This window comes from Mustelus asterias, chromosome 13 (assembly GCF_964213995.1).
Source record: "Mustelus asterias chromosome 13, sMusAst1.hap1.1, whole genome shotgun sequence".
Taxonomy (NCBI): Eukaryota; Metazoa; Chordata; class Chondrichthyes; order Carcharhiniformes; family Triakidae; genus Mustelus; species Mustelus asterias.
In genome coordinates this window covers 11,294,428-11,322,364 of record NC_135813.1, presented here as the reverse complement: position 1 = coordinate 11,322,364, position 27,937 = coordinate 11,294,428, and the positions used below count along the sequence as shown (strand labels likewise).

Sequence of the window (27,937 nt, the reverse complement as noted above, 5' to 3'; positions counted from 1 at the left end):
GCCATACCACTCGAATAGCTAAAACACAACCATGGTTTTCATTAATATAATCATTCGAAACAATGAAGTGTAGCATAAAGGTTAGCTTTATACACAATACAATACAATACAAACATGGATCTTTCTTTCGTTGACTTAAAATTTTGAGCTATTTTTTCATGTAGAAAAAGTTACTCGCTGTAATCATTTGAATTGAGACTTTTGAATGGACCTACCTTATATTAAGTTGACCTTTCTCTACACCCTAGCTATGGCTGATTCTGCACCCTGTCCTTTCCTTCTCCCCTCTGTACTCTATGAATGGTATGTTTTGTCTGTTTAGCACACAAGAAATAATACTTTTCACTGTATCCCAATACATGTGGCAATAATAAATCAAATCAAATTACTGGACCCCTGTGCTAACCTGTGTTGTGTAATCTTGGCTCGGGCAGAGGTTGGGCTGCTGTTGTTAACCTCTATACTCACAACCTCCTGCCCTCCCATCTGCGAAAAACCATTCAGAGATTCTTTATCATGAACAATAGTTACTGCAAGGACGTGTTTTGTGTCTTTTGGCATGGGGTGAGGCTAGTTTTTATCACCTTTCAGATGCCCACGGTCAAGGTGGCTGTGGGCACCTTGAGAAACTTAGGATCAGAAGGCGGTCGGTGATTTTGTTTTTCTGCCGGCTGGGCCAGCATTTATTGCCCATCCCTGAGGGCATTTAAAAGTCAACCACATTGCTGTGGGTCTGGAGTCACGTGTAGGCCAGACCAGGTAAGGACAGCAGATTGCCTTCCTTTGTACAGCCCCAGTGGCCTAATGGATAAGGCACTGGCCTCCTAAGCCAGGGATTGTGGGTTCGAGTCCCATCTGGGGTGCATTAAATTTGGAGCGGCACGGTGGCACAGTGGTTAGCACTGCTGCTTCACAGCTCCAGGGACCTGGGTTTGATTCCCGGCTTGGGTCACTGTCTGTGCGGAGTTTGCACACTCTCCTCGTGTCTGCGTGGGTTTCCTCCGGGTGCTCCGGTTTCCTCCCACAGTCTAAAGATGTGCGGGTTAGGTTGATTGGCCATGCTAAAAATTGCCCCTTAGTGTCCTGAGATGCGTAGGTTAGAGGGATTAGTGGGTAAAATATATGGGGGTAGGGCCTGGGTGGGATTGTGGTCGGTACAGACTCGATGGGCCAGATGGCCTCTTTCTGCACTGTAGGGTTTCTGTGATTAAAGGACACTAATGAAGCTGATGGATTTTTGCGACAATGATTTCATGGTCATCGTTAGACTTCTAATTCCAGATTTTTATTGAATCTGATTTCACCATCGGCTGTGGTGGGATTCGAACCCGGGTCCCCTGGGTCTCTGGGTTACTAGCCTAGTGACAATACCACTACACTACTACCACTGTGGAGTGATTGGTGGGTCTGACTTTATCCTTTTTGTTTTCAGGGTGGAGGAGACTGCCCCGAGATGAGCCTGGGAGCGATTAAGCGAGCGCTGGAGGTATCTCAACCCAGTTCTTTCATCTACGTCTTCACTGATGCCCGAGCAAAGGACTACCAGCTGACCAAGGACGTTCTACAACTCATCCAGCTGAAGCAGTCCCAGGTAGGCCGGTTGGGGTAGGCGGGGTATCACAGGGCTGACCTGCGAGTACCCACACGTGAAAAGGAGGCTGAATGTTCCAGTTGGGTGCATTGATTCAGTGAGTCAGAGATCGACACTTTCCTCCCTTTGTTTTTGTAATGACCTTGTCTTGAGAGCAATGCCTCAGGGGATTCACCTGTATATTTTTTCAAAATCTATATGTGTAAATAAAAAATTTATGTAGAACGTATAGCCCTTGTTGTCACAGCTTTCTTGACAACGTTTAACCTTATAAAATAGCATGTCAACTTTTCCCATCCAATTTTGAACCAGCGTTGAGGGCTCAACCCATTAAGTTGCACCATAGAATGTGTCGGAAATCTGTTTAATTGACATTGTGTATTTGTCAAAAGAATTGTTCATTGCGGAAAAGAAGCTTTTCATCTTGCAACCTGCAGTAACTCGATGGCGTTGGGGGAAATGGGTTGTCTAAGTTTCCAATGTGACACTTGGATAGAGGCACTCATTACACACTGGATAGGCAGTGCCCGCTGTATTGGTGAAGACTGTAAACCATCCAGGGCCCACTTCTGAAATAGACATGAGGGGCTTTGCATACAGAAATTAGAGACCAAATGATTACTTTAAGCCCCCCCTGGGGTTTCCCCGGTACCAGTTATTCTCTGGACAATGTGGCTTACCCGAGGCCAGATGATCAGGGCCAGGGCCTCTGCACGCCCAGGTCAAAAGGCCAAGTGTTTTAAAGGAGATGCTTATCTGAATGTTGAGTCAGGAGTTGTGGGGGTGTTTCTAACAGGTCCACATTGCTGCCACTGCTGGCCTCCCTCCCTATCCCGATCACCGCACGCTCACCAACTTCCTCTTCCGATCACCGCCCTTTACCTTCCCTCTATCACCGGATCGCTGCAATCTTTCACCCCAACCCTTCATCCTTCCTCTTGTGATTAACGTACCCTCCCGGTCCACCTTCCCCATTCGCTGACCCCCACTCCCTCCCAGCCCATGTGACTCCTGCTTCATCACTGTTCCTCTCTACGTCCTCTTCCCTCCCTTCAGTGCCCTGCACGTACCAAAGGGGCATCTTTTAGGCTGCTATTGTCAAGAGTTTCACACCCATAGGAGGATGAATGGGTCTTGTTAATCGAGTCTGTTGGTTGAAAATCAGAACGGAAAGTTCTGGAAATACTTAGTGGGGTTGACAGTGTTATCCAGCTTTTAATTTAAACACCTTGCAAGCATTCCAGTTTAATGAGACAAACAAGAACAATAATCGACTTTTTAATTCATTCAACTATTTCTTTAGTTAACACCTCAGATACTAACTCCAACATGAACAGTTGCAACTCATTAAATCTTTTACTGAGCTTTAACTCTTAACTGAGCATCAACTCTCAACCAAACTTTAACTTTAACTGAACCTTAACTTTAACTATTTAACTGAAAATAGAAACTACAGAATTCAGTAAAAACCTTGGTCAAGAAATATCCTCGATGTAGAATCTATCTTCTTCTCTGAGGAAACTTCCTTCAGAGCACATGCTTCTTACAACGGTTAGTCTCTATAGAGTTGCTGCTGGCAAATCTACAAATCCTCCACTTGCTTCCAGAAGATTAGTCTAAAGATGTGCGGGTTAGATTGACCATGCTAAAATTGACCCTAGTGTCAGGGGATAAGCAGGATAAATATGTGGGGTTACGGGAATAGGACCAGGGTGGGATTGTGGTCGGTGCAGACTTTATGGGCCGAATGGCCTCCTGCACTGTAGGGATTCTAGGATTCTCTGTCATTCAGCCAACTGTGTAACCAGAAACCGATCAAATGGCTCGAACATCCAATGAAATTACTTACAAACAACGCCATTATGCTTACTTGACATGACATGCAACACACATAACGGCAATAAAATTCAAAGCCACAATGTCTGAGTCAATGTAAACAACTTCCCTGATTTGACCAACACAGGAAGCTTCGGATCACAGTTCCCAGACCAGATCCCTGACCCAGAGCAACTTTGCAACCTGCATCTGGTTTTAATTATAAGTTGACCAAAAATCCCAGCATGCTTGACTCTCAGCCAGAAAAGCCGCTTTAAAGCTGCTATTGTTGAATCATTATCGTAGCCGTTCTTTCTCTGTCCACAGCAGTATTTATGGAGACAGTAAAACTGAGTTGTGCAGCACCTGCAGAGTATTTGTTTGCTGTTATTTTGGATTGCCAGCATCCTGGCATTACCATTTATTTTGGTTCAAAGTCGATTAGGCTTAATTCTAGAATGCCATTTCTTTCGGAAGATAAATGTTTGACTTTTACCAGGTGTAAATCTCTGGTGATTTGGGGAAATGTCCTTGGTGAGGGGATTGAAGTGACGGCTTCTTTTGTCTGCGCAGGTTGTATTTGTGTTGACTGGAGACTGTGGGGACAGAGGTCACCCTGGGTATCGGGCATTTGAAGAGGTGGCATCAACCAGCTCGGGTCAAATATTCCACCTGGATAAACAGCAGGTCAATGAGGTAAGCCGATGCAGCTTTTAACGGAATTCTATTTTTTCAATCCCCTCCCCGCTCCTCTCAGAAGGATGTTTCTCAGGAGATGGGGTTGCATCCTTTCAAAGACCCAGATTGCGTGTGGTTGTGTGCTAAGCATGGGGCACAGGGAAGTGATCAGGAGCAGGAACCGTGGCTGATATCCTCAGTCTGGCCTGGTCGCACGGCAGCCAGAGCCTGCCATGAAACCAAACCAAGGATCTTCTAGAAGTATGGAAATATACAGCATAGAAGGAGGCCATTCTGCCCATTGATGTTATCCAACAAGGAGCCATCCAGCTGAATCCCACTTTCCAGCTCTTGTTCTGTAGGCTTGTAGGTTACAGCACTTTTAAAAAATTCATTCATGGGACATGGGCGTCGCTGGCTGGCCAGCATTTATTGCCCATCCCTTGTTGCCCTTGAGAAGGTGGTGGCGAGCTGCCTTCTTGAATCGCTGCAGTCCATGTTCTGTGGGTTAACCCACAATGCCATTAGTGTGGGAACTCCAGATTTTGACCCAGCGACTGCGAAGGAACGGCGATATATTTCCAAGTCAGGATGGTGAGTGGCTTGGAGGAGAACTTCAGGTGGTGGCGTTCCCATTTATCTGCTGCCCTTGTCCTTCTAGTTGGAAGTGGTCGTGGGTTTGGAAGGTGCTGTCTAAGGATCTTTGGTGAATTGCTGCAGTGCATCTTGTAGATAGTACACACTGCTGCTACTGAGCGTCGGTGGTGGAGGGAGTGAATGTTTGTAGATGTGGTGCTAATCAAGCGGGCTGCTTTGTCCTGGATGGTGTCAAGCTTCTTGAGTAGTGCACTTCAAGTGCATGTTCAGGTATTTTTTAAATGTTGTGAGGGTTTCTGCGTGTACACTCCTTTCAGGCAGTGAGATTCAGATCCCCACCGACCCCTAATATTGCAACATTTGGGGGTCTTTGTTCCAAGGCGGGTCCAGCGAGTCAGGAAATTTCCTATATTGGGGGCAAAGTGGTTGGCACTGCTGCCTCACAGCGCCAGGGACCTGGCTTCGATTCCCAACTTGGGTCACTGTCTGTGTGGAGTTTGCACATTTTCCCCATGTCTGCGTGGGTTTCCTCCGGGTGCTCCGGTTTCTTCCCACACTCTGAAAAAAAGTCCAAAAATGTGCGGGTTAGGTGGATTGGCCATGCTAAAATGTCCTTTAGAGTCAGGGGGACTAGCTAGGGTAAATGCATGGGGTTATGGGGATAGGGCCTGGGTGAGATTGTGGTTGGTGCAGACTCGATGGGCCGAATGGCCTCCTTCTGCATTGTATGATTCTATGATTCTATCTGCCTCAGGAGTGAAAACCCAGCCTAAAACTCCAAACATCATATTGGGTAACTTGTAAATGTTTAACTGAAGGTTCCACTCTGCACATTGCACACGGATTGGTTTGAATGGTTTTAATTGATAACCAGTCAGCTCTCTATATGTGAATGAGGGAAGACTGGTTTGGTATGACTGGAATGTTTTTAGTAGATATACTGTCTGCACGGGGATATGTTATCAGTAACGTGCGGAGAATTGTTATGAGGTTGGTGTCGTGCTGATGGTATTTCCTGTGCTGTGAATATTTTTTACGTCTTTTCTCTTGAGAGCTTCAGAGTGGAGTTTACAATTTTATGGATGAAGGATGTAATTTTGGGTTTTCTTAAGATTTTCCTCATTGACAAATGACAATCAAGAAACAAAAAGTAATTTCCTTTACATGTTTTGTGTTTGATGGATTACTCATTCTTTATTCAAGATAGTGCAGTTGTTTCACACGTCTGGTTTTAATGTATTGTCCTGCCATTGTTTACTGACTATTCCTGTTATAGAATCCCTTCAGTGCAGAAGGAGGCCATTTGGCCCATCGAGCATTGACAACAAAACCCACCCAGGCCCCATCCCCGTAACCCCATGTATTTACCTTGCTAATCCCCCTGACACGAAGGGGTAATTCAGCATGGCCGATCCACCTAACCCGCGCATCTTTGGAGTGTTGGAGGAAACTGGAGCACCCGCAGGAAGCCCACGCAGACACGGGGAGAATGTGCAGACTCCATGCAGACAGTGACCCAAGGCCGGTATTGAACCCGGGTCCCTGGCGCTGTGAGGCAGCGGTGCTAACCACTGTGCTACCATGTGGGTGGATATAAGGAGCGTTTATGGTTTGGTGTGGGATGATGGTGTGAAGGCATGGAGTGGAAAGATGCAGATTTCCAGACAAAGAGCCACTGTTCCCATTAGCTGCCGGTACAAGGATGGGGGGAATCCGATTCAAGGTTTTAAGCAAGAGACGTGGGCGGGTGAGGGTGGTTGTGGCTGTGAGCGAGTGGCGATGAGCTGGAATTCGTTGCCTCCGAGGGTGGTGAGAAGGGACATGATCTCAGTGATTCCAAAAAGGAATTGGATGGGCACAGAATCATAGAATCACAGAATACTGCAGTGCAGAAGAGGCCCTTCGGCCCATCAAGTCTGCACTGATGCATGAAACGCCCTGACCTGCCCACCTAATCCCACTTGCCAGCACTTGGCCCATAGTACTCGAAGGAAATGCACTTGTCGGACTATGAGGAAAAAACCGGGGGGGGGGGGGGGGGGAGGGGGGGGGAGGAACAGAATGGGTTGCTCTACAGAGAGCTGGCATGGATTCAGTGGGCTGAATGGCCTCCCTCTGTGCCATAATGACTCTGTGGCTTCTACCATGTTGTGGGGCTCCTGATTTTGCTGCTTTACTTTGATAAGGAGCCAAAAAGAGGCTAAGGTCTGGGCAGGGGCCTCGGGTGGGGGTGGGGTGGAGAGGTCACCCCAGGAACAACGCAAAGCACGCCCTTCTGCTTGGAGAAGAAAGAGAGGGTTCGGATTCCGAGAAAATTCCAGAACACTTAAGAGCCTGAGGTCAAGGTGAGGGAGGGCGGCTCAACGCAGCTTTAACTATAAAAGCTTTATTGCCAACAGTGTAATATATACATGTACAACTAGGTAAGAGTTGACTCCCTGGCTGCAGCTGCTAGTTTCTCCTCAACCTTATTGGAAGTCCAAAGATGTGCGGGTTAGGTTGATTGGCCGTGCTAAAATTGCCCCTTAGTGTCCTGAGATGCGTAGGTTAGAGGGATTAGTGGGTAAATATGCAGGGATATGGGGGTAGGGCCTGGGTGGGATTGTGGTCGGTGCAGACTCGATGGGCCGAATGGCCTCTTTCTGTACTGTAGGATTTCTATGATTTCTATGACCTGTGGCACACGCCCTCCTGCCAATTGGCTCAGCTTCACGCTGGGGCAGTCCATAGGGTCCTCATCGGTCATGTGACCCTCAGAACGACCCCCCCCCCCCCCCCCCCCCCAAGGGCCAATACTGCTCAGTGAATCAAGGCAAACACCGTGATGATGCCGTGTGGAGTTTAAAAGCCTGTCGAGTGACGCTTACCTCAGTCAGAGCAACAAATTGGAAGACCTGGATTGTCCCAGGTGTAAACCCGTGACCCAGCTCCCGAGGCCATGCCGGGCCTTGGAGAACAGTCCCTGGGAGGGCTGTGAACTGCACTAATTCCACAACCTCATTATCCAGCACGGTGCAGTTAATCAAATCTACATTTCTGTGGGTTTTTAATGAGTCAGAAATATTTGAATCATTGGCAATTTAATGGGGACTGCAACTGGATTATTTTAATGATATGCAATTAAAAGGGAGGGCAGAACATGGTCCGAGACATTGGGCGGCTGACAGCGCAAACCCCACTGCACTCAGAGCAAGGCCAAGGTCAGGCGTGGCACTCGGCTTTAGCCAGCGGGCTGGTCAGAAGCGCAGACTGAGTGTGAACTGTTCAGTTCCAGTCGGTGCAGTCCGTGGGATGTTTCTTCAAACGCCTCGGAGCCTTTCCACCTTCACGTTCACTTCATCAAACTCCCGAAACAGATGGAATTACAGCCAGCATGTGTTTCCATTCACGTGGTTGCTAGGTTACCTCAGTGGCTGAGGGAGCTCTGCATCTCTCACTGGGATAGCCACGCACCAGTTGGTGTGTCTCAGTTTCACGTCGTTCACCCACTGTACGCTGGACGTGGAGGGGCTGACAACTGCCCTGCAGTCTGGACAGGGACTCCATCTGATCTCTGTCATAGCACTGGAGGAGGAGGGGCAATCACCCTGTGCCACTCGCCAATCCGAGATCTGCCTCTTCTTCACTGACTGGACTCTCTTTGTTCTTTCAGGGGATGGGGGGCATTACTGGCAATATCAGCATTTATTGCCCATCCCAAGTTACTCTTGGATAGGTGGTGGCGAGCCACCTTCTTGAACTGCTGCAGTCCATGTGGTGTAGGTATGCCCACAGTAGGGAGGGAATGCCAATGAAGCGGGCTGCTTTGTTCCGAGTGTTGTTGGAGCTGCACTCATCCAGGCAAGTGGAGAATATTCCATCAAATCCCCAATTCCTCCCGGATAAAAGCAAATTACTGCGGATGCTGGAATCTGAAACCAAAAGAGAAAATGCTGGAAAATCTCAACAGGTCAAAGCTTCGACAAAGGGTCATCTGGACTCGAAACATCAGCTCTTTTCTCTCCTTACAGATGCTGCTGATTTTCCAGCATTTTCTCTCTTGGCCCCAATTCCCCCTCCTCTTGGAGTTGGGAAGAATCTCCAACTTGTGGAGTTGACCTGAACTCAGTTCAGGGGACCATTTTGAGATGAGGCTTGGGGGCTGTTTTTACAATGTATTGTACACGGCGAGTAACCTGAATTCTATAGACTGAGAAGCTTCAAGCTGGTTTGTGTGGGGGGAGATCAGAGACTCGACTTGATGCCTCCTGGTGGGCAGGTATGGGTGGTGCGAGGCCTGGGAGAACGAGGGAGAGGGAAAAGTGTCCAAAAATAATGAGCAAACTCAGTAAAAATTTCTCTATTAAAAATCACCCTGAGATTAGGAAGGGAACATTTTTAAATTACCTAACGTGTTAGAAAGAGTTTATGTTGTTCTGTGTTTTATAAGTAACCCAGGCCACTGCCTGAGACAGTGCCAGATTTTCACTTGTGCACTTAACAGCAAGAGGTCCAACATCTGGCGAAGATTAGACTATAACAAGAGAGTTGTTGATTGCTTTTTTTTTTCTTCTTCAGTTCTTCACATCAGCAGCCTTTTCAGGGATTTAAAATTCATTGCAACAATCTCAGCTGGGATCTTCCATCATGTGGAAGTCATTTTCCATCCAGTGCCAATCAATCTCCATTCAATTACTTGTTATAAGGTGTCATTTGAGGCAGTAAATTGGTAAATGTTGCTGATGGTAGCACTGGGGGTGCTATTGGGAGAGAGAGGGAGAACATTTCAAGGGTTGTTGGAAGCCACACTGGCAATGATGATCTCTTAGTCCCTCAGTTTAGTGAATACAGTAAAATCAGGCTAGAACATAGAATCATAGAATCCCTACGAAGGAGGCCATTTGGCCCATCGAGGCTGCACCGACAACAATCCCACCCTATCCCCGTAATCCCACGTATTTACCTTGCTAACCCTCCTGACACTAAGGGGCAATTTAGCATGGCCAATCCACCTAACCCTCACATCTTTGAACTATAGCCTTAATGTGACTGCGTTGGCCTAGTGATATTATCGCTAGACTATTAATCCAGAAACTCAGCTAATGTTTTGGGGACCCGGGCTCAAATCTCATCATGGCAGATGGTGGAGGTTTGAATTCAATAAAAGATATCTGGAATTAAGAGTCTACTGATGACCATGAAACCATTGTTAGAAAAACCCATCTGGTTCACTAATGTCCTTTAGGGAAGGAAATCTGCTGTCCTTACATGGTCTGGCCTACATGTGACTCCATAGCCACAGCAATGTGGGTTGACTCTCAACTGCCCTCGGACAACTAGCAATGGGCAATAAATGCTAGCCAGCCAGCGGGATGCCCATGCCCCATGAATGTATTATTTTACAAAATCCTGACCATCAAGTGGCCAACTCTATAATCTTTCTTTTCTCCAAACAATTCTTCCATTTGCATTTGCTGCAGTGTATGCAACACTCTTCCCCCCTCTCCAACATCACAGAGACATTGATTTACTCCTCAATGAACCACTTTGCAACCAGGAGGAAGGTTCAGTCATCTCCTCTTGCTGCTCCTGAACTGGCATCAAAGAGAGTGAGGCGTGAGCAGCTCGAGTTGAGTCGGTAGCTTGAGTGGGTGAAGGTAAGTCAAACAGGGCGGTGTGACAGGCTGGGTGTCTTCAGTGCTACTCCTCCTGTCCCCAGCTATGGGGAGGCAGCGCATTGTCCAGCACCCCAATTCCAAGAGCCAGGATTGGGAAGCCTCGGAATTGCCAATATGACCTTCTCCCCTCCCCACGTGACGCCATCTTCTATGTTTCTTTGACATCTTTTTACTTGAACTCCTCTGCGACTCAACATCAGCTCAAGTTTGTAGCGACTGCAATCGAGGCATCACGGAGGTTTTAACCAAGACGTAGCGTGCAAAGAACCTTCATGTTTTCTTGCTCTTCTGCTTTTATGAGCTATATCTTCAGTGGGGAAACTGGTAACAAGGACTGCCCATGTTATGTATGCAGGGTGTAGCCCCTTCAAGAGGATGGGTCAGGTGACCCAGGGTGTGGGATGACCTGCCTGGGAAACCAGCCCTATGACAATCGAGGGCTGCGCTGTGAGGAGTAACATTCATCAATAACTGTTCCTGTAGCTTGCCTTTCTGTGTGACTTCTTTGGAGCTACCTCCCCTGGTAGTCTCAGACCCAACACTGGCGACAAGGATGGGATCAGTCTGAGACTACCAGAGGAGGTAGCTCCAAAGAAGTTGCATAGAAAGGCAAGCCCCAGGAACAGTAGGGGTTTATTCATGAACTGTACTTCTCACAGTCCAGTCCTCAACTGCCGCAGGGGCGGTTTCCCGGGCAGTCACCCCCACACCCTGGGTCACCTGACCCATCCTCTTAAAGGGGCAACACCCCACATACATAACAGCCCATAATTGCAATCTCCTTTAAATACATAAAGGATCGATCCCACGGGTTTAACAATTACGCGCGACTCGTGTGGTTGTTCTGAACCCATGGAAACCAACAGGTTACGGGAACTCGAAGATATTGAGGTGTACACTTTAATCTGACCTCCAAAAATTGACAATTCGCAATTTGTCATCCTTAATATGTGGCAAGAAAAAATAAACTGCTTGATTTTTGGATTGCAAACCGCAAATGTGATATTATTACTCTATCATGTCAGAACAAAATAGCGCTGGTTGGCATGGCAACCATCAGAAGCACACAAACATAGCCTTGGCTGCCAGAACATGTTGGAGCATGAACTGTTCTTCCCAGTTGTTTTTTTTTTATTGAATTGAAATAATTCTGCATTTTAGGTGGACTGAAGTAATGTCTGAGCTGGATTCGAGGAATATTCACGACAGGGCAGCCTACAGCTTAGGGTCAGGCTCGCTAGAATCTTCCCAAAATGCTCTTTATTATTGCTTGTTCCAAGAGAATTCTGTGTGCTCTCCAGTCAGACATGTACAAACGTGTGGGTCCCTTTACTGCGCTGGAGTCAGGTCTTTCTGTCAATTACTCAATTCTCCACGCTCTTGGTGCTGTGGAACTTTCCATCTTTCCATCTTCTTGGACACCCGACCCGCCTGAACCTCGAACCTCCTTCTCCGTGGAGTCCAGCATTACAGTCGCATCCTTTGTCCAGACTTCTGAATAGAAATGAGCTTTCAGAATGTTCTTTCTGTAGGAAAGCAGCAACATAACGGTGTATTAAGTTGATTTTTCTGTACACCCTAGCTATGACTGTAACACTACATCCTGCACTCTCTCGTTTCCTTCTCTATGAACGGTATGGTTTGTCTGTATAGCGCACAAGAAACAAAACTTTTCACTATGTTAATGCACGTGACAATAATAAATCAAATCAAATTATGAGGCCGGGCTATTATTGTCGTGCCTTGGAGAGAGACTGAACAGGTTATCAACGAATCGCTACAGTGCAGGAGGAGGCCATTCAGCCCATCAAGTGTGCACCAACAACAATCACATCCAGGCCCTTTCCCCATAACCCACGTATTTACCCTTGCTAATACCCCTGACACTAAGGGGCAATTTAGCATGGCCAATCCACCTAATCCGCACATCTTTGGACTGTGGGAGGAAACCGGAGCACCCGGAGGAATCCCATGCAGACATGGGGAGAACGTGCAAACTCCACACAGACAGTGGCCCTAGCTGGGAATCGAACCCGGGTCTGTGGCGCTGCGAGGTAGCAGTGCTAACCACTGTGCCACCGTGCCGCCCATATTTGCGGGAAGAAAGTTGGGGAATTCCTCTCTGACTTCTGAGGCAATTGGACCAACTCTGAGGTCACTGCAGTACTGAGTAATGTTTCTTTGTAAAAGGTGACCTTTGACCCATCCAGAAACTGGTCCACTATTCACCAAATTCACTGTCCAGGTAATCACCAAAGTGGTCTCCACCACACAAGTCACCGGCCTATCCCTCAAGGCCACCATCTCTTGCAAAGGATCCATGTCCTGATATTGAACCAGAACTGGCCTTAAACAAGTTAAAATTATGACCCCAAGTTATTTAAATGGAACAAAGTATCAACTTGAACACAGCCTATTTATCATAGAATGGCTACAGTGCAGAAGGAGGCTATTTGGCCCATCTAGTCTGCACCAACAACAATCCCACTTGACCCTATCCCCGCATCCCCATATATTTGCCCCACTAATCCATCTAACCTACGCATCCCGGGACACTAAGGGGCAACTTAGCATAGCCAATCAACCTAACCAGCACGTCTTTCAGACTGTGGGAGGAAACCCGTGCACCCAGAGAAAACCCACGCAGACACGGGGAGAACGTGCAGACTCCACACAGACAGTGACCCAAGCTGGGAATCGAACCCAGGTCCCTGGCGCTGTGAGGCAGCAGTGCTAACCACTGTGCCACCGTGGAACATCAATCCGATCTCTCCTCTGCTTCTCTGAAGCACAGGGTGCCCAGCAATATTTGCCATTCTTTGTAATCGAGATACGTCAGACTGGGAACTGGTCTGGTGACCTTCCTCTGCACTCTTTCCAAAGCCTCAATATCACCCACCACCTGAGCAACCCAAAAACGTACATGTTATTCTAACTGAAGACTGACCGAGGTCTTGTCTAAGGACAGAATAGCGTGCATGGTCTTGCTATCAGTCATCTTGTAAATGCACCCAGCACCCTCTTTGCTATGACTGTTACTTTAAGACATTGTTTTTGAACTTTTAGCAATGTATTCAGTAGAATACTAAGATCTCCCCTCCTTTGATGCTTTTTACTGTTGAGTGTTTATTCTGTGTCCCAGTTCGGGGTCACTTTTAATATTTAAGAAAAACTTGGATGGGTTCATGGATGAGAGGGGTGTGGAGGGATATGGTCCAAGTGCAGGTCAGTGGGACTAGGCAAAAAATGGTTCGGCACAGACAATAAGGGCCAAAAGGCCTGTTTCTGAGCTGTAATTTTCTATGGTTCTATGGTAATTCTGGTCACCCTATTATAGAAAGGATATTATTAAACTAGAAAGAGTGCAGAAAAGATTTACTAGGATGCTACCGGGACTTGATGGTTTGAGTTATAAGGAGAGGCTGGATAGACTGGGATTTTTTTCGCTGGAGCGTAGGAGGCTGAGGGGTGATTTTATAGAGGTCTATAAATAATGAGGGGCACAGATCAGCTGGATAGTCAATATCTTTTCCCAAAGATAGGGGAGTCTAAAACTAGAGGGCATAGGTTTAAGGTGAGAGGGGAGAGATACAAAAGTGTCCAAAGGGGCAATTTTTTCACAGAGGGTGGTGAGTGTCTGGAACAAGCAGCCAGAGGTAGTAGTAGAGGCGGGTACAATTTTGTCTTTTAAAGAAGTATTTTGATAGTTACATGGGTAAGATGGGTATAGAGGGATATGGGCCAAATGCGGGCAATTGGGATTAGCTTGGGGGTTTAAAAAGAAAGGGTGGCATGGACAAGTTGGGCCGAAGGGCCTGTTTCCATGCTGTAAACCTCTATGACTCTATGACTCTATAACGCTGCACTTTTCCAAATGAAACATAATTTGCCAATAATGTGCCCAAACTCTAAAATGCAATTTTGGGCCCCCATACCTATAAGGAAGGATGTGCTGGCCTCCGAGGGGCTCCAGAGGAGGTTCACAAGAATGATCCCAGGAATGAAGGGTTTGTCATATGAGGAGTGATGGAGGAGTCTGGGTCTATACTCAATGGAGTTTAGAAGGATGAAGGAGGATCTAATTGAAACTTAGAGAATATTGAGAGGTCTAGATAAAGTGGACGTGGAGAGGATGTTTCCACTAGTGGGAAAGACTAGAACTTGAGGGTACAACATCAGAGTGAAGGGACGCTCCTTTAAAACTGAGATGAGGAGGAATTTCTTCAGCCAGAGGATGGTGAATCTGTGGAATTCATTGCCACAGAGGGTTGTGGAGGCCAAGTCATTGAGTGTCTTTAAGACAGAGATGGATAGGTTCTTGATCAGTAAGGGGACCAAGGATTACAGGGAGAAGACAGGAGAATGGGGATGAGAATCATATCAGCCTTGATTGAATGCCGAAGGAGACATGATGGGCCGAGTGGCCTAATTCTGGAGGCTGAACCATCTCCTTTTATAAAGATAGGGATTATATTAGCTTCTTCCCACTAGAGAGTGCAGTAAGCTGTTAAAAATACAGACAAGTGACTCACACAGCATGTGTCCCATCTCCCTGAGTACCCTCCAGTGGATATCCATCGGCCTTGGCAACTCTATCAAGTTTCAAATTCTTAATTCTATCCAAAACAATGTTTTCAGCTAAGTTAATATTATTACTTTTATGGTTAACATCATCATTAAATTTTAACAATTGAGCATTGCCTTCAAGATGTACTGATTGAGTATTGCTGCAATTCTCAGTGGGTCCTGTACTTGGACATCCTTCACTGACCCATTACAACCTTTGGCAGTTCTTTGACTCTTCATATTAGCATAGAAACAGAGAAACATAGAAACACAGAAGACAGGAGCAGGAGGAGGCCATTTGGCCCTTCGAGCCTGCTCTGCTATTCACCATGATCATAGCTGATCGTCCCACTCAATAGCCTAATCCTGCTTTTTCCCCGGAACCTTTGACCCCATTCGTCCCAAGTGCTATATCCAGCCGCCTCTTGAACACATTTAATGTTTTGGCATCAACTACTTCCTGTGGTAATGAATTCCACAGGCTCACCACTCTTTGGGTGAAGAAATGTCTCCTCATCTCCGTCCTAAATGGTTTACCCTGAATCCTCAGACTGTGACCCCTGGTTCTGGACTCCCCCACCATTGGGAACATCCTCCCTGCATCTACTCTGTCTAGTCCTGTTAGAATTTTATAAGTCTCTGTGAGATCCCCCCCTCATTCGTCTGAACTCCACGAAAACACTCCTAACCTAGTCAATCTCTCCTCGCCATCCCCGTAATCAGCCTGGTAAACCTTCGCTGCACTCCCTTGAGAGCAAGAACATCCTTCCTCAGAAAAGGAGACCAAAACTGCACACAATACTCCAGGCGTGGCCTCACCAAGGCCCTGTATAGTTGCAACAACACATCCCTGCTCCTGTACTCGAAACCTCTCACAATGAAGGCCAACATGCCATTGGCCTTCTTTACCACCTGCTGCACCTGCATGCTTACCTTCAGCGACTGGTGCACAAGGACACCCAGGTCCCGCTGCACACTCCCCTCTCCCAATTTACAGACATTCAGGTAGTAATCTGCCTTCTTGTTTTTGCTTCCAAAGTGAATAACCTCACATTTATCCAAATTATTCTGCATCTGCCATAGATTAGCCCACTCATCCAACCTGTCCAGATCATGCTGGCATCATCATATTATCGAAGAAGCTTTTCCCATTACCTCCACAATTGTCCACGATCCTCTTTTCCATGATCCTTTCAGCAATTATAAAAGCAGCGTTTGTTTTCTTTAGCTGTTCCTGGTGCTTAACTCCATTAAGTTGAATTTTAGATACCTTTGATTTGTAGAAAGATTTTTGTTTGCATCTTATCTGTTTTTGTACAAGGCCACTTAGCTGGTTTTGAAACCACATTCCCTTCTTTGGGTACTTGTTTCTCTTTCACATGTTTTTAATACTGTTCTTAAAAACGTTTGCTTTCTCTTCTACATGAGGTACGCCCGCCTCCGGTGGTGTTAGCCAATTATCCCAATCCAAATCATCTGCCATTTTAGCAACGTTTGCCTTTTGGAAATCTGGTACGAATTGTAGACTTTCAGCCCCTTTGGGTTCCACCAGCTGTTTGATGCTTAATAACGTTGTGGTCGCTGTTGCCCAGATGTTCCCCCACATGGAGATCCACCATGAGGTGAGGTTCACAACTAACCGCTGGATCTAATATATGATTATCTCTGGTTAATTTGCTTACATGTTGAGTCAGGAAACAGTCTTATATACTTTCAACTGCATATCCTTCCACAACAGATGAGCAACCATGCTGCCACTGAGTTCCAGGATAATTGAAGCTACCTATCAAACAAAGGCGGCACACTTTGAAACATAACTACATGGGAGTTAGGAACAGGAGTATTGGCTCCTTGAGTCTGCTCTGCCATTCAACTAGATCATGGCTGATTTTCTACATTGACACCACTTTCCTGCACTATCCCCTTATTTGTTGATTGCTGAAATATTTAGAAATCTATTGATCCCTGTCTTAGTGATCAAAGCCCGGTCCATCATGCAAACTAACCTCCCATCCATTGACTCTGTTTACACTTCCCACTGCCTCGGAAAAGCAGCCAGCATAATTAAGGATCCCACGCACCCCGGACATATTCTATTCCGCCTTCTTCCGTCGAGAAAAAGATACAAAAATCTGAGGTCACGTACCAACCGACTTGAGAACAGCTTCTTCCCTGCTGCTGTCAGACTTTTGAAACCTCGCATTAAGCTGATCTTTCTCTCCATCCTAGCTATGACAGTAACACTACATTCTGCACCCTCTCCTTTCCTTCTCTATGTATGGTATGTTTCGTCTGTATAGCGTGCGAGAAACAATACTTTTCACTGTATACTAATACCTGTGACAATAATAAATCAAATCAATGGCAGAGTCTTCAGTCTTCTGAGGTAGAGAATTTCAAAGATTTACCATCCTCTGAGTGAAGAAATTCCTCAGTCCAAAGATGTGCGGGTTAGGTGCATTGGTCATGCTAGATTGCCCCTTAATGTCCTGGGATGCGTGGGTAGAGGGATTAGCAGGGTAAATATTGGGGTTACGGGGATAGGGCCTGAGTAGCATTGTTGTCGGTGCAGGCTCGATGGGCCAAATGGCCTCTTTCTGCTCTCTAGGTATTCTATGATTCCTCACCTCGGTCCTAAATGCCTACCCCTTATCCTGTGTCACCTGGATCTAGATCCCCATCCATACTTTTGAAGGTTTAGAAACCTATTTCACTTCCAATGTCTGAGGAACTGCTCCCTCGACTCTGACTGAAGTTCAGTTCCCTGCTCTTGATCTTCAGTTAACAATGTGGAAGATGAAGGGTGTTGGTGACAGGCAAGTCAGAGGACCCTCTCTTGAGCCTGTTCCTGGGCTTGTCCAGGATGACCACCCCTGGCTCCAGGCCCTGTGTGGTGAGGGATTGTTTGACCCGAATACCTGCTTCTGTCCCGTGACGCCCCTGGAGAGGGAACGTGTGGTGTCTACATTTTGTTTTAGGCATCGCTGGCTCGGCCAGCATTTACTGCCCATCGCTCATTGCCCTTGGTGAGCTGCCTTCTTGAACCGCTGCAGTCCATGTGGTGCAAGTGCTCCAATAGTCCTGCTTAGGACGGAGTTTGAGGAGTTTAACCCAGCGGCAGTGGAGGAATGGCTGATATATTTCCAAGTCAGGATGGTGAGTGACTTGGAGGAGAACCTCCAGGTGGAGGTGTTCCCAAGTATCAGTTGCCCTCATTCTTCTAGATGGTAGTGGTCATGAGTTTGGAAGATGCTGTTCAAGGAGTCTTTGTGAGTTGCTGTAATGCATCTTGTATATTGTACACACTGCTGTCAATGTGTGTTGGTTGTGGAGGGAGTGAATGTTTGTGGATAGAGTACCAATCAAGCCGGCTACTTTGTCCTGGATGGTGTCAAGCTTTTTGGGTGTTGTTGGAGCTGCACTCATCCAGACAAATGGAGAGTATTCCATCAGACTTTTGACTTGTGCCTTGTAGATGGTGGACAGGCTTTGGAGGGTGGGGGTGGGGGGTGGGGAGGGGGGTTGGGGGGTGGCGGGGGGCAGGGTCAGGAGGTGAGTTCTCTCCACAGGATTCCTAGCCTCTGACCTATTCTAGTAGCCACAGTATTTATATGGCTAGTCCAATTCAGCTTCTGGTCCATGGTCGACCACGAGATGTTGATAGTGGAAGATTCATTGAATGTCAAGGGAAGATGGTTAGATCCTCTTTTGGTCATTCCCTGGCACTTGTGTGACATGAATGTTACTTGTCACAGTCTTGTTGAATTGGACATGGACTGCTTCAGTAGAGGATATATGTATTTTCAAGGCCTCCTCCGATTGATAGGTACCAGAGGGACTGGAATGCATCATCACGGGGAGGCAGTGGCACATGGGTCTTGTCACTGGACTCACAATCCAGAGACCCAGGGCAAGGTCTGGGGACCCGGTTCAAATCTCACCACAGCAGATGGTGGAATTTGAATTCAATAAAAAATCTGGAATTAAGAATCTACTGATGACCGTGAAACCATTGTTGATTGTTGGAAAAACCCATCTGGTTCCCTAATGTCCTTTTTGGGAAGAAAATCTGCCGTCCTTGCCTGGTCTGGCCTCCATGTGACTCCAGACCCACAGCAATGTGGTTGACTCTCAAATGCCCTCTGAAATGGAGGGAGCCATGATGTGGAGATGTTCTTGTTGAATGGCGGGGCAGGCTCGAAGGGCCAGATGGCCTACTCCTGCTCCTATTTCTTATGTTCTTATGTTCTTAGATGCCAATGTTGGACTGCGGTGGGCACAATAAGAAGTCTCACAACACCAGGTCAAAGTCCAACAGGTTTATTTGGGGATTACAAGCTTTTGGAGCGCTGCTCTTCATCAGGTGAGTGGAGAGGTAGGTTCACAAGCACGGGATATATAGGCAAAGGCACAATTGCAAGATAATGGTTGGAATGCAATTGTGTCTTTGCCTATATATGCCGTGTTTGTGAACCTACCTCTCCACTCATCTGATGAAGGAACAGCGCTCCGAAAGCTTGTGATTCCAAATAAACCTGTTGGACTTGAACCTGGCGTTGTGAGACTTCTTAAATGGAGGGAGGGCAGTTAGGGATGGGCAATAAATGCCGACCCAGCCAGTGATGTCCACATCCTGTAAAAATTAATAAAAGAAAACCCTGGGAAATGTCGTCGTGATTTGATTTGAGATACTTTAAGTTATTGTTTTCTTTATTACAGGGTGGCCCTTTAAGGAGAGGGCACTAATTACTTCCTTATTAGTGAAAATATTTGGTTGGTTTGAATAAAACATAGAAAACTGTTTCCTTGGCAACTCGCCGTATCCAAATGTTGGACTTGGCATCTATAATATTAATTAGTAGGTTTGTGAGTCTGCGTTAAACAGCTTGATAACTTCATTAGGAAATATAAAACTTAGACTGTGCCTTAATTACTGTGCATTAATCCCAGTAAGCAAGCAAGTAATCTATATCCACCGATCATATCACACACACAACCCCTACACCAAACTAGAATGTTGTTCCATTGATAGCGGTAGATTTGACCCAAGGGGTGAAAGGATATTGTGCCAATCCGTTGTTCCAAGTGCAGTCATATTTATTTGCCAGATATCACAATTGATCCTAATTTTAGATTCAAGGAGCCATGATGAAGATATGGATTATTTTTTTAGCGAGCATCATTGGATAGTGATCAGGAATCTACATCTGAGCTGATTTTATTTCTCTCTTTCCCTACCCTGGCTTTGGGGGGGGGTGTGGGTGGAACCAGAACACAGGGCGAGGTTTTCCAGTCGGGCTCGCCCCAAGACTGGAAAATCCCGCCTGAGGTCAACGGACCTTTGCATGGTCCGTGCCCCGCCCGCTGCGATTCCCGTGGCAGGTCGGACGGGGAAATTCCGCCCACAGTCTCAGAATGAGGGGCAGGTTACTTCGGACTGAGACCAGGAGGAATTTCTTCTGGTGAATCTTTGGAATTCTCTGTCCCAGAGGGCTGTGGAGTCTGAGTTGTTCGGAATGTTCAGGACTGAGATTGACTGAGGAGGTTTCCACTGGTAGGAAAAACTAGAACCAGAGGGCACACCCTCAGGCTAAAGGGACGATCCTTTAAAACAGAGATGAGGAGGAATTTCTTCAGCCAGAGGGTGGTGAATCTGTGGGACTCTTTGCCGCAGAAGGCTGTGGAGGCCAGGTCATTGAGTGTCTTTAAGACAGAGATAGATAGGTTCTTGATTAATAAGGGGATCAGGGGTTATGGGGAAAAGGCAGGAGAATGGGGGTGAGAAAAATAGGCCACTCGGCCCATCAAGTGCAGACTTGATGGGCCGAGTGGCCTAATTCTGCTCCTATGTCTTATGGTCACATGGACTGATTTCCGCGTGTTAAAAACATGTGAGGATGGTGCAGGTTTGGGTGACTGTCTGTGTGGAGTTTGCACGTTCTCCCCGTGTCTGCGTGGGTTTCTTCTGGGTGTTCCGGTTTCCTCCCACAGTCCAAAGATGTGCAGGTTAGATGGATTGGTCATGCTAAATTGACCCCAGTGTCAGGGAGGTTAGCAGGGTAAATGCGTGGGGTTATGGGAATAGGATCTGAATGGGATTGTGGTCGGTACAGACTCGATGGGCTGAATGGTCTCCTTCTGTACTGTAGGGATTCTACGAATCTATAAAAATGGTGTAAAAAACGTAGCCATGATCTCATTGAATGGCAGAGCTCCAAGTACAGAATGGCTTACACCTGATCCTGTTTCTTATGTTTGCTTTTCATATCCCTGAAACAACAGTGAGGCCAGTTGCAATGCCCTGGATATTATCGACTAAGCCAACACTGTGAGTTTGTGTACAGATGTCCCCTGCATTCTAATAACACAATTTTTAAAACAAGGTACTTTCCTGAATAGCACAGCCTTGATTTTTGATTGAGTTGGTAATTTTTTGCTGTAAATTGGGAAGAACACCACATTTAGCTTCACTTCCACTGCTATCAACATTTTACAGCTGCTTGAATTGGAATAAAATAGTGAACCTGCTGCTTTCCCAGGCTGGTGATATCCCTGTACTCCAATAGCTGGCCAAGCCACAAAGTCTTCACTCTGTATCTGCTGACCCTCCAGCTAGACTCCAGCCTCTTACTGACTTCCAACTCCCTCAACCGGCCCCCTTCTCCAGGTTACCCTCCAGCGATGGGCCTGGCTCTTGCCGCGGTGCACTCTCCTAGTGGTACAAGTTGCCCAGGTGGTCGGGGTGGATGTGAATGGTGAGCGACTATTGAGGCCCGGCCTGGGCTGCCGAGGTCCGGCCATGGCCTGCTGAGGCCGGGCCCTGGGCTGACGAGGCCGGGCCCTGGGCTGACGCTGGGCCCTGGGCTGACGAGGCCGGGCCCTGGGCTGCCGAGGCCGGGCCCTGGGCTGCCGAGGCCGGGCCCTGGGCTTTCAAGGCCGGGGCCTGGGCTGCAGAGGCTGGGCCCTGGGCTGCGGAAGCTGGGCCCTGGGCTGCGGAGGCTGGGCCCTGGGCTGCGGAGGCCGGGGCCTGGGCTGCGGAAGCTGGGCCCTGGGCTGCGGAGGCTGGGCCCTGGGCTGCGGAGGCTGGGCCCTGGGCTGCGGAAGCTGGGCCCTGGGCTGCGGAGGCTGGGCCCTGGGCTGCGGAGGCTGGGCCCTGGGCTGCGGAGGCCGGGGCCTGGGCTGCGGAGGCCGGGGCCTGGGCTTTCAAGGCCGGGCCCTGGACTGCGGAGGCTGGGCCCTGGGCTTTCAAGGCTGGGCCCTGGGCTGCGGAGGCCGGGGCCTGGGCTGCGGAGGCCGGGCCCTGGACTGCAGAGGCCGGGCCTGGGCTGCAGAGGCCGGGGCCTGGGCTGCGGAGGCCGGGGCCTGGGCTGCGGAGGCTGGGCCCTGGGCTGCAGAGGCTGGGCCCTGGGCTGCGGAGGCCGGGGCCTGGGCTGTGGTGGCCGGGCCCTGGGCTGCGGAAGCTGGGCCCTGGGCTGCGGAGGCTGGGCCCTGGGCTGCGGAGGCTGGGCCCTGGGCTGCGGAGGCTGGGCCCTGGGCTGCGGAGGCCGGGGCTTGGGCTGTGGTGGCCGGGCCTGGGCTGCAGAGGCCGGGGCCTGGGCTGTGGTGGCCGGGCCTGGGCTGCAGAGGCCGGGGCCTGGGCTGTGGTGGCCGGGCCTGGGCTGTGGTGGCCGGGCCTGGGCTGCAGAGGCTGGCCAGGTGCAGGTACTCCGGGGAGGCTGCTCAGCAGGTGACCATCTGTCTGATATTTTAAGGGATCGATCCTTCTTTTGACTGTCTTGGATCCCATGTGTCGTTTATTTTGAGGAGAGTCTGTGGGAGACTGAGCCTGGGAGTCCCAGTTGAGCAATTTGAGATGGACTGCAAGCCAGCTCACAGGGAGATGATGATGTTGTGACACCACAAGATAGGCTGAAATTTTTGATTGCTTTAAACCACCCCCACTCTTGCTGTAATGAATCATAGAATCCCGAAGGTGCAGAAGGAGCCCATTTGGCCCATCAAGCATGCACTGACAACAATCCTGCCCAGCCCCTATCCCCATAACCCCACGTATTTACCCTAGCTAATCCCCCTGACACTAAGGGGCAATTTAGCATGGCCAATCCATCTAACCGGCATATCTTTGGACTGTGGGAGGAAACCGGAGCACCCGGAGGAAACCCATGCAGACACGGGGAGAACGTGCAGACTCTGCACAGACAGTGACCCAAGCCGGGAATCGAACCTGGGTCCCTGGCGCTGTGAGGTAGCGGTGCTAACCACTGTGCCACGCTTAACCAACATTTTTACATGTTTTCTCATAGAAAAAATATTTTTGTTTGGCATGTTTCAGTTCAGAAGGATATGGGCACGATCCTACTGCCCGTTCATGCCATGCGGCAAAGACGGAGAATTTGGCGATTAGCTTAATCTCTGTTCACTGCAGCAGGATGGGAAAATCCCCTGGCGTGAACGGTTTAAAAATCCTGGCCCATTTCTCTGGTGCACATTAGGTGCATTAAACGAGGGATAGCTGTATGGCTCAGTACAGGGACGGCACGGTGGCACAGTGGTCAGCACTGCTGCCTCACAGCACCAGAGACCCGGGTTCGATTCCCAGCTCGGGTCACTGTCTGTGCGAAGTTTGCACGTTCTCCTTGTGTCTGCATGGGTTTTCTTCAGGGGCTCCGGTTTCCTGCCACAGTCCAAAGTGCGGGTTAGGTGGATTGGCCAGGCTAAATTGCCCCTTAGTGTCAGGGGAACTAGCTTGGGTAAATGCATGGGGTTATGGGGATAGGGCCTGGGTGGGGTTGTGGGTTGGTGCAGACTCGAATGGCCTCCTTCTGCACAGTAGGGATTCTACGATTCTATACAGCTTTACTAGGCCGACTCGTTACGCACTAAGCCACAGTGGGAGTTCTCCTGTTCCTCACTCTTTACAACTCCCCTGCAGTCAGAGGCGAAGTGAAGCGTCCCTCTGTTTGACAGTAACCATTTCAGACAGGGAAGACCTGGACTTTACTGAGCCCACCTACCCACAGTATTCCCCAGCTACCCTTCCAATAACCCAACAGCCCATGTGCTTACTCAAGCCTGTCTACTGACTTCCTGAAGTTGATTAAAGTTTCTTGTTCCATCGCCCGTGCCAGTAATCGGTTCCACACTCTAATTGTGTTTCTTTTAGAAATCGCATTCTTCCTGTTTCCTATTTTCTTTTGTCATTCATAATTTTGTAAATTCAGTGCACGGCAGAGACACTCTCCTGAAAGCCGTGTTTTGAATGATTTCTTGGGCCCTGAGCACCGCTGGCGAGGGCAGCATTTATTGACTGTCACACATGGCATTTCAGAAAGCGGTTGTAGAGACCCGGCTTCTTGAAGTGCTGCACAGCCCGTGTGCTGTTAGGGAGGGCGTTCCCAGAATTTGATCCAGCGACAACGAAGGAACGGCGATGATAGTTTCAAGTCAGGACAGTGAATGCACAGTGGTTAGCACTGCTCCCTCACAGTGTCAGGGACCCCGGTTCGATTCCCGGCTTGGGTCACTGCCTGTGCGGAGTCTGCACATTCTCCCCGTGTCTCCGTGGGTTTCCTCCGGGTGCTCTGGTTTCCTCTCACAATCCAAAGGTGTGCTGGTTAGGTGCATTGGCCATGCTAAATTCTCCCTCAGTGTTACCCGAACAGGCGCCGGAGTGTGGCAACTAGGGGATTTTCACAGTAACTTCATTGCAGTGTTAATGTAAGCCTACTTGTGACACTAATAAATAACCTTTTGAATGATTTGGAAGGGAACTTGGGGATGGTGGTGTTCCCTGCATCTGCTGCCTTTGTCCTTCTAGAGGTCGCTGGTTTGAAAGTTCCTGTCGAAGGAGATGAGGCAAGTTGCTGCTGTGCGATTTTGTCCAAATCATGCATCATTTTTTACAATGTTTCTCGCCCATCCACTTGATGTTGTGCTCTTCAGAACAAAGAGACTCGGAGCCAGTAATCCTCCCTCACGTTTCCTTCCCTTAAGTTCTGGGATCTTCCCATGCACCTTGTTCAATAACTGAATGCCTTTCTTTGACGAGACAGAGCAAAACTGCACGGAGAAATCAAACTATGATTTTACTAGGAGCAAATATAATTTTAAAATGACGTTCCTGGATTTATGTGTCATTCCAACATTTTGTCTGTTTTTTTTTAACAGTATATAAAAAGCGTCAGTGCAGGCTCGATGGGCCGAAGGGCCTCTTCTGCACTGTAGGATTCTGTGATTCTGATTCTGAGCCGAGGAATACAATGCCGGTGTTTTAGTGACCCGTCCACAAAAAAACCATCAAAATCTCTCTCTTGCTTCGACCGTTACCTCAGTTACATTCCTATTTCATGGAATCCCTATGGTGCAGAAGGAGGCCATTTGGCCCATCGAGACTGCACTGACAACAATCCCACCCAGGCCCAATCCCTGTAATCCCACGTATTTACCCTGCTAATCCTCTTGACGCTAAGGGGTAATTTAGCATGACCAATTCGCCTAACCTGCACATTTTTGGAGTGTACTCCACACCAATCTGCCAAATCTCATAACCTTCTTTTCCACACACTGATGCATCTTGTTACAAGTCCTTCAGCATTGCTTTTCCGTGTCTGACCATAAGGAATGAATCAGAGCAGACTGGAATGATTGAGCCGGGCTCTGTACAAGGTTTTCCTAGAGGCACAGAGCTGAACCAGTTCTGCAGGAAATGCCAAGAGCCAAATGATTCCTGGCTCCTCGTGGCACCTTGCAGATTAAACCTCTGCGCCGGCGTTACTGTGAGATCCAGTCACCAAATAATTAAAGGCCAGGGGCTTTATACTGAACGTGTTTAGGAAGTTAAGCACTTTGTGTGTAAAACTCTGCTGCCAGTGTCTGGATTCAGTTTATTTATTTAAAGTTTTATTTATTTGTTAGTCACAAGTAGGCTTACATTAACACTGCAATGAAGTTACTGTGAAATTCCTCTAGTTGTCACATTCCGGCGCCTGTTCGGGTACACTGAGGGAGAATTTAGCACGGCCAATGCACCCTAACCATCATATCTTTCTGACTGTGGGTGGAAAATGGAGGAAATCCACGCAGACACAGGGAGAACGTGCAGACTCCGCACAGACAGTGACCCAAGCCAGGAATCGAACCCAGGTCCATGGCACTGTGAGGCAGCAGTGCTAACCACTGTGCCAATGTGCCGCCCACAGCAAGTCCCTGAAATAACTCCTCAGAGGCCGGTGTCCCTTCACCAGCTTCCCTTTATTTACAAACTCTATTCCACTCATGGAGTGCTTCAGGTACAGAGCCAGAATCTGGAGTGCCAGAAGACCTGACACTGCCATTTTTTTTTACAGGTGAGGCTCCCTGATTGGGCAGGCAACGATGACCTCAATCAGGGAGCTCATACTCCAAGAGGCCAACCTCATGTGCCCCATTGCAGTCACCACAGTCCCATTCTCCTATCACCCCTCTACTCACTGACGTACACTGGCTCCCAATCGAACAATGTCTTGAACTTTAAACTTCTCATCCTTGTTTTCAGATTCCACCAGGATCTTGACCCTCCCGATCTCTGTAACCTCCTACAGCCCCAGCACCCTCCCAGTTATCTGCGCTCCTCAAACTCTGGCCTCTTGTACACCCCTAATTATAATCGCGCCACCATTGGCGGCTGTGCCTTCAGCTGCCCTCGGCCCCCAGGCTCTGGAATTCCCTCCTAACACCTCTCCGCCTCTCTCCCTCGCTTTCCTATCTTCAAAACTCTCCTCAAACCCAACCTCTTTGACTAATTTGTTAGTCATCTGACATATTTCCTTTCACATCTTGCCGTCGTGTTTTGTTTTGTGTTGCTCCTGTGAAGTTTCATTCTGTTCAGGCTGCGAGATAAAGGTAAGTTGTTGTTGTAAAGAGAGCAGTTTTCCAGAGCCGCCGCAACGGAGGGAGATTCCATGATTCTCATCAGATTTGTCTGAATGGTGATCTGTCAAGGTACGGCCTGGATTATGGCCTCTTTGTGACTCAGGGCCGGTGCAGACTCACTGCAGCTTCTGGGGGGGGGGGGGGGGGCACAGGAGGCGGGGGGCACTTGTTTCCAATTTCCTAAACCGTCCCGTGACGGTTTATTTATTTAAAGTTTTATTTATTAGTCACAAGTAGGCTTACATCTGCAAGTCCCTCTCCAAGTCACTCACCATCCTGACCTGGAAATATATCGCCGTTCCTGCACTGTTGCTGGGTCAAAATCCTGGAATGTCCTTCCTAACAGCACTGTGGGTGTACCTACACCACATGGAATGCAGCGATTCAAGAAGGCAGCTCAGCTTCTCAAGGGCAATTAGGGATGGGCAATAAATGTTGACCTCGGCAGCGACGCCCACATCCTGTGAACGAATTTAAAAAAAGATTCTCGAGGTAAAAAGTCCCTCCGACATTATAATCAGCGTTCGACGTTATTCTAGAAAAGCAAATTACCGCGGGTGCTGGAATCTGAAACCAAAAGAGAAAATGCTGGAAAATCTCAGCAGGTCTGGCAGCATCTGTAAGGAGAGAAAAGAGCTGATGTTTCGAGTCCAGATGACCCTCTGTCAAAATGGCTTTGACAGAGGGTCATCTGGACTTGAAACGTCAGTTCTTTTCTCTCCTTACAGATGCTGCCAGACCTGCTGAGATTTTCCAGCATTTTCTCTTTTGGTGCTGTACATTATTCTAGCGGACAATGATTACATCGCGCGCAATATTGTATGACGTACGTTGCAGATTGCGCCTTCCTGTGTGTGATATTAAATTCTAGCCTGACACTGATTGTATTTTTCACAATACGAAGATTATAAGCGTCGAATCCTCTTGGGAAAAAAAACATCTAATGGGATTGGCATCCTGTCTCTTCCCTGAAAGGTTCCAGTGCCTCATGTATTCCACTCCACTGCTGAGGGTATTATTTCGCTGAGCCTCGGATTTGAATGTGATTTCTCCAGGGACGAGGCTAAGTAACGATGCAGGAATCTGGTCGAGAGCATGACTGTGTCGAATCTGCATGTTATTA

At 48.1% G+C, this 27,937-nt stretch overlaps 1 protein-coding gene and 1 non-coding gene across 2 annotated transcripts in view; both read left to right on the top strand.

Moving 5' to 3' along the window:
- The window catches only part of LOC144503050 (hemicentin-1-like), a 390,871-nt gene that overhangs the window by 46,577 nt on the left and 316,357 nt on the right, over positions 1–27,937 (top strand). Inside the window, exons 3-4 of the mRNA XM_078227553.1 lie at positions 1,433–1,591; positions 3,980–4,102. Of these exons, the coding sequence (XP_078083679.1) occupies positions 1,433–1,591; positions 3,980–4,102 (282 nt within the window). The remainder of the gene's footprint in view (positions 1–1,432; positions 1,592–3,979; positions 4,103–27,937) is intronic.
- On the top strand, positions 791–863 carry trnar-ccu (transfer RNA arginine (anticodon CCU)). The gene has a single exon. It is a non-coding gene; the product is annotated as a tRNA-Arg (tRNA).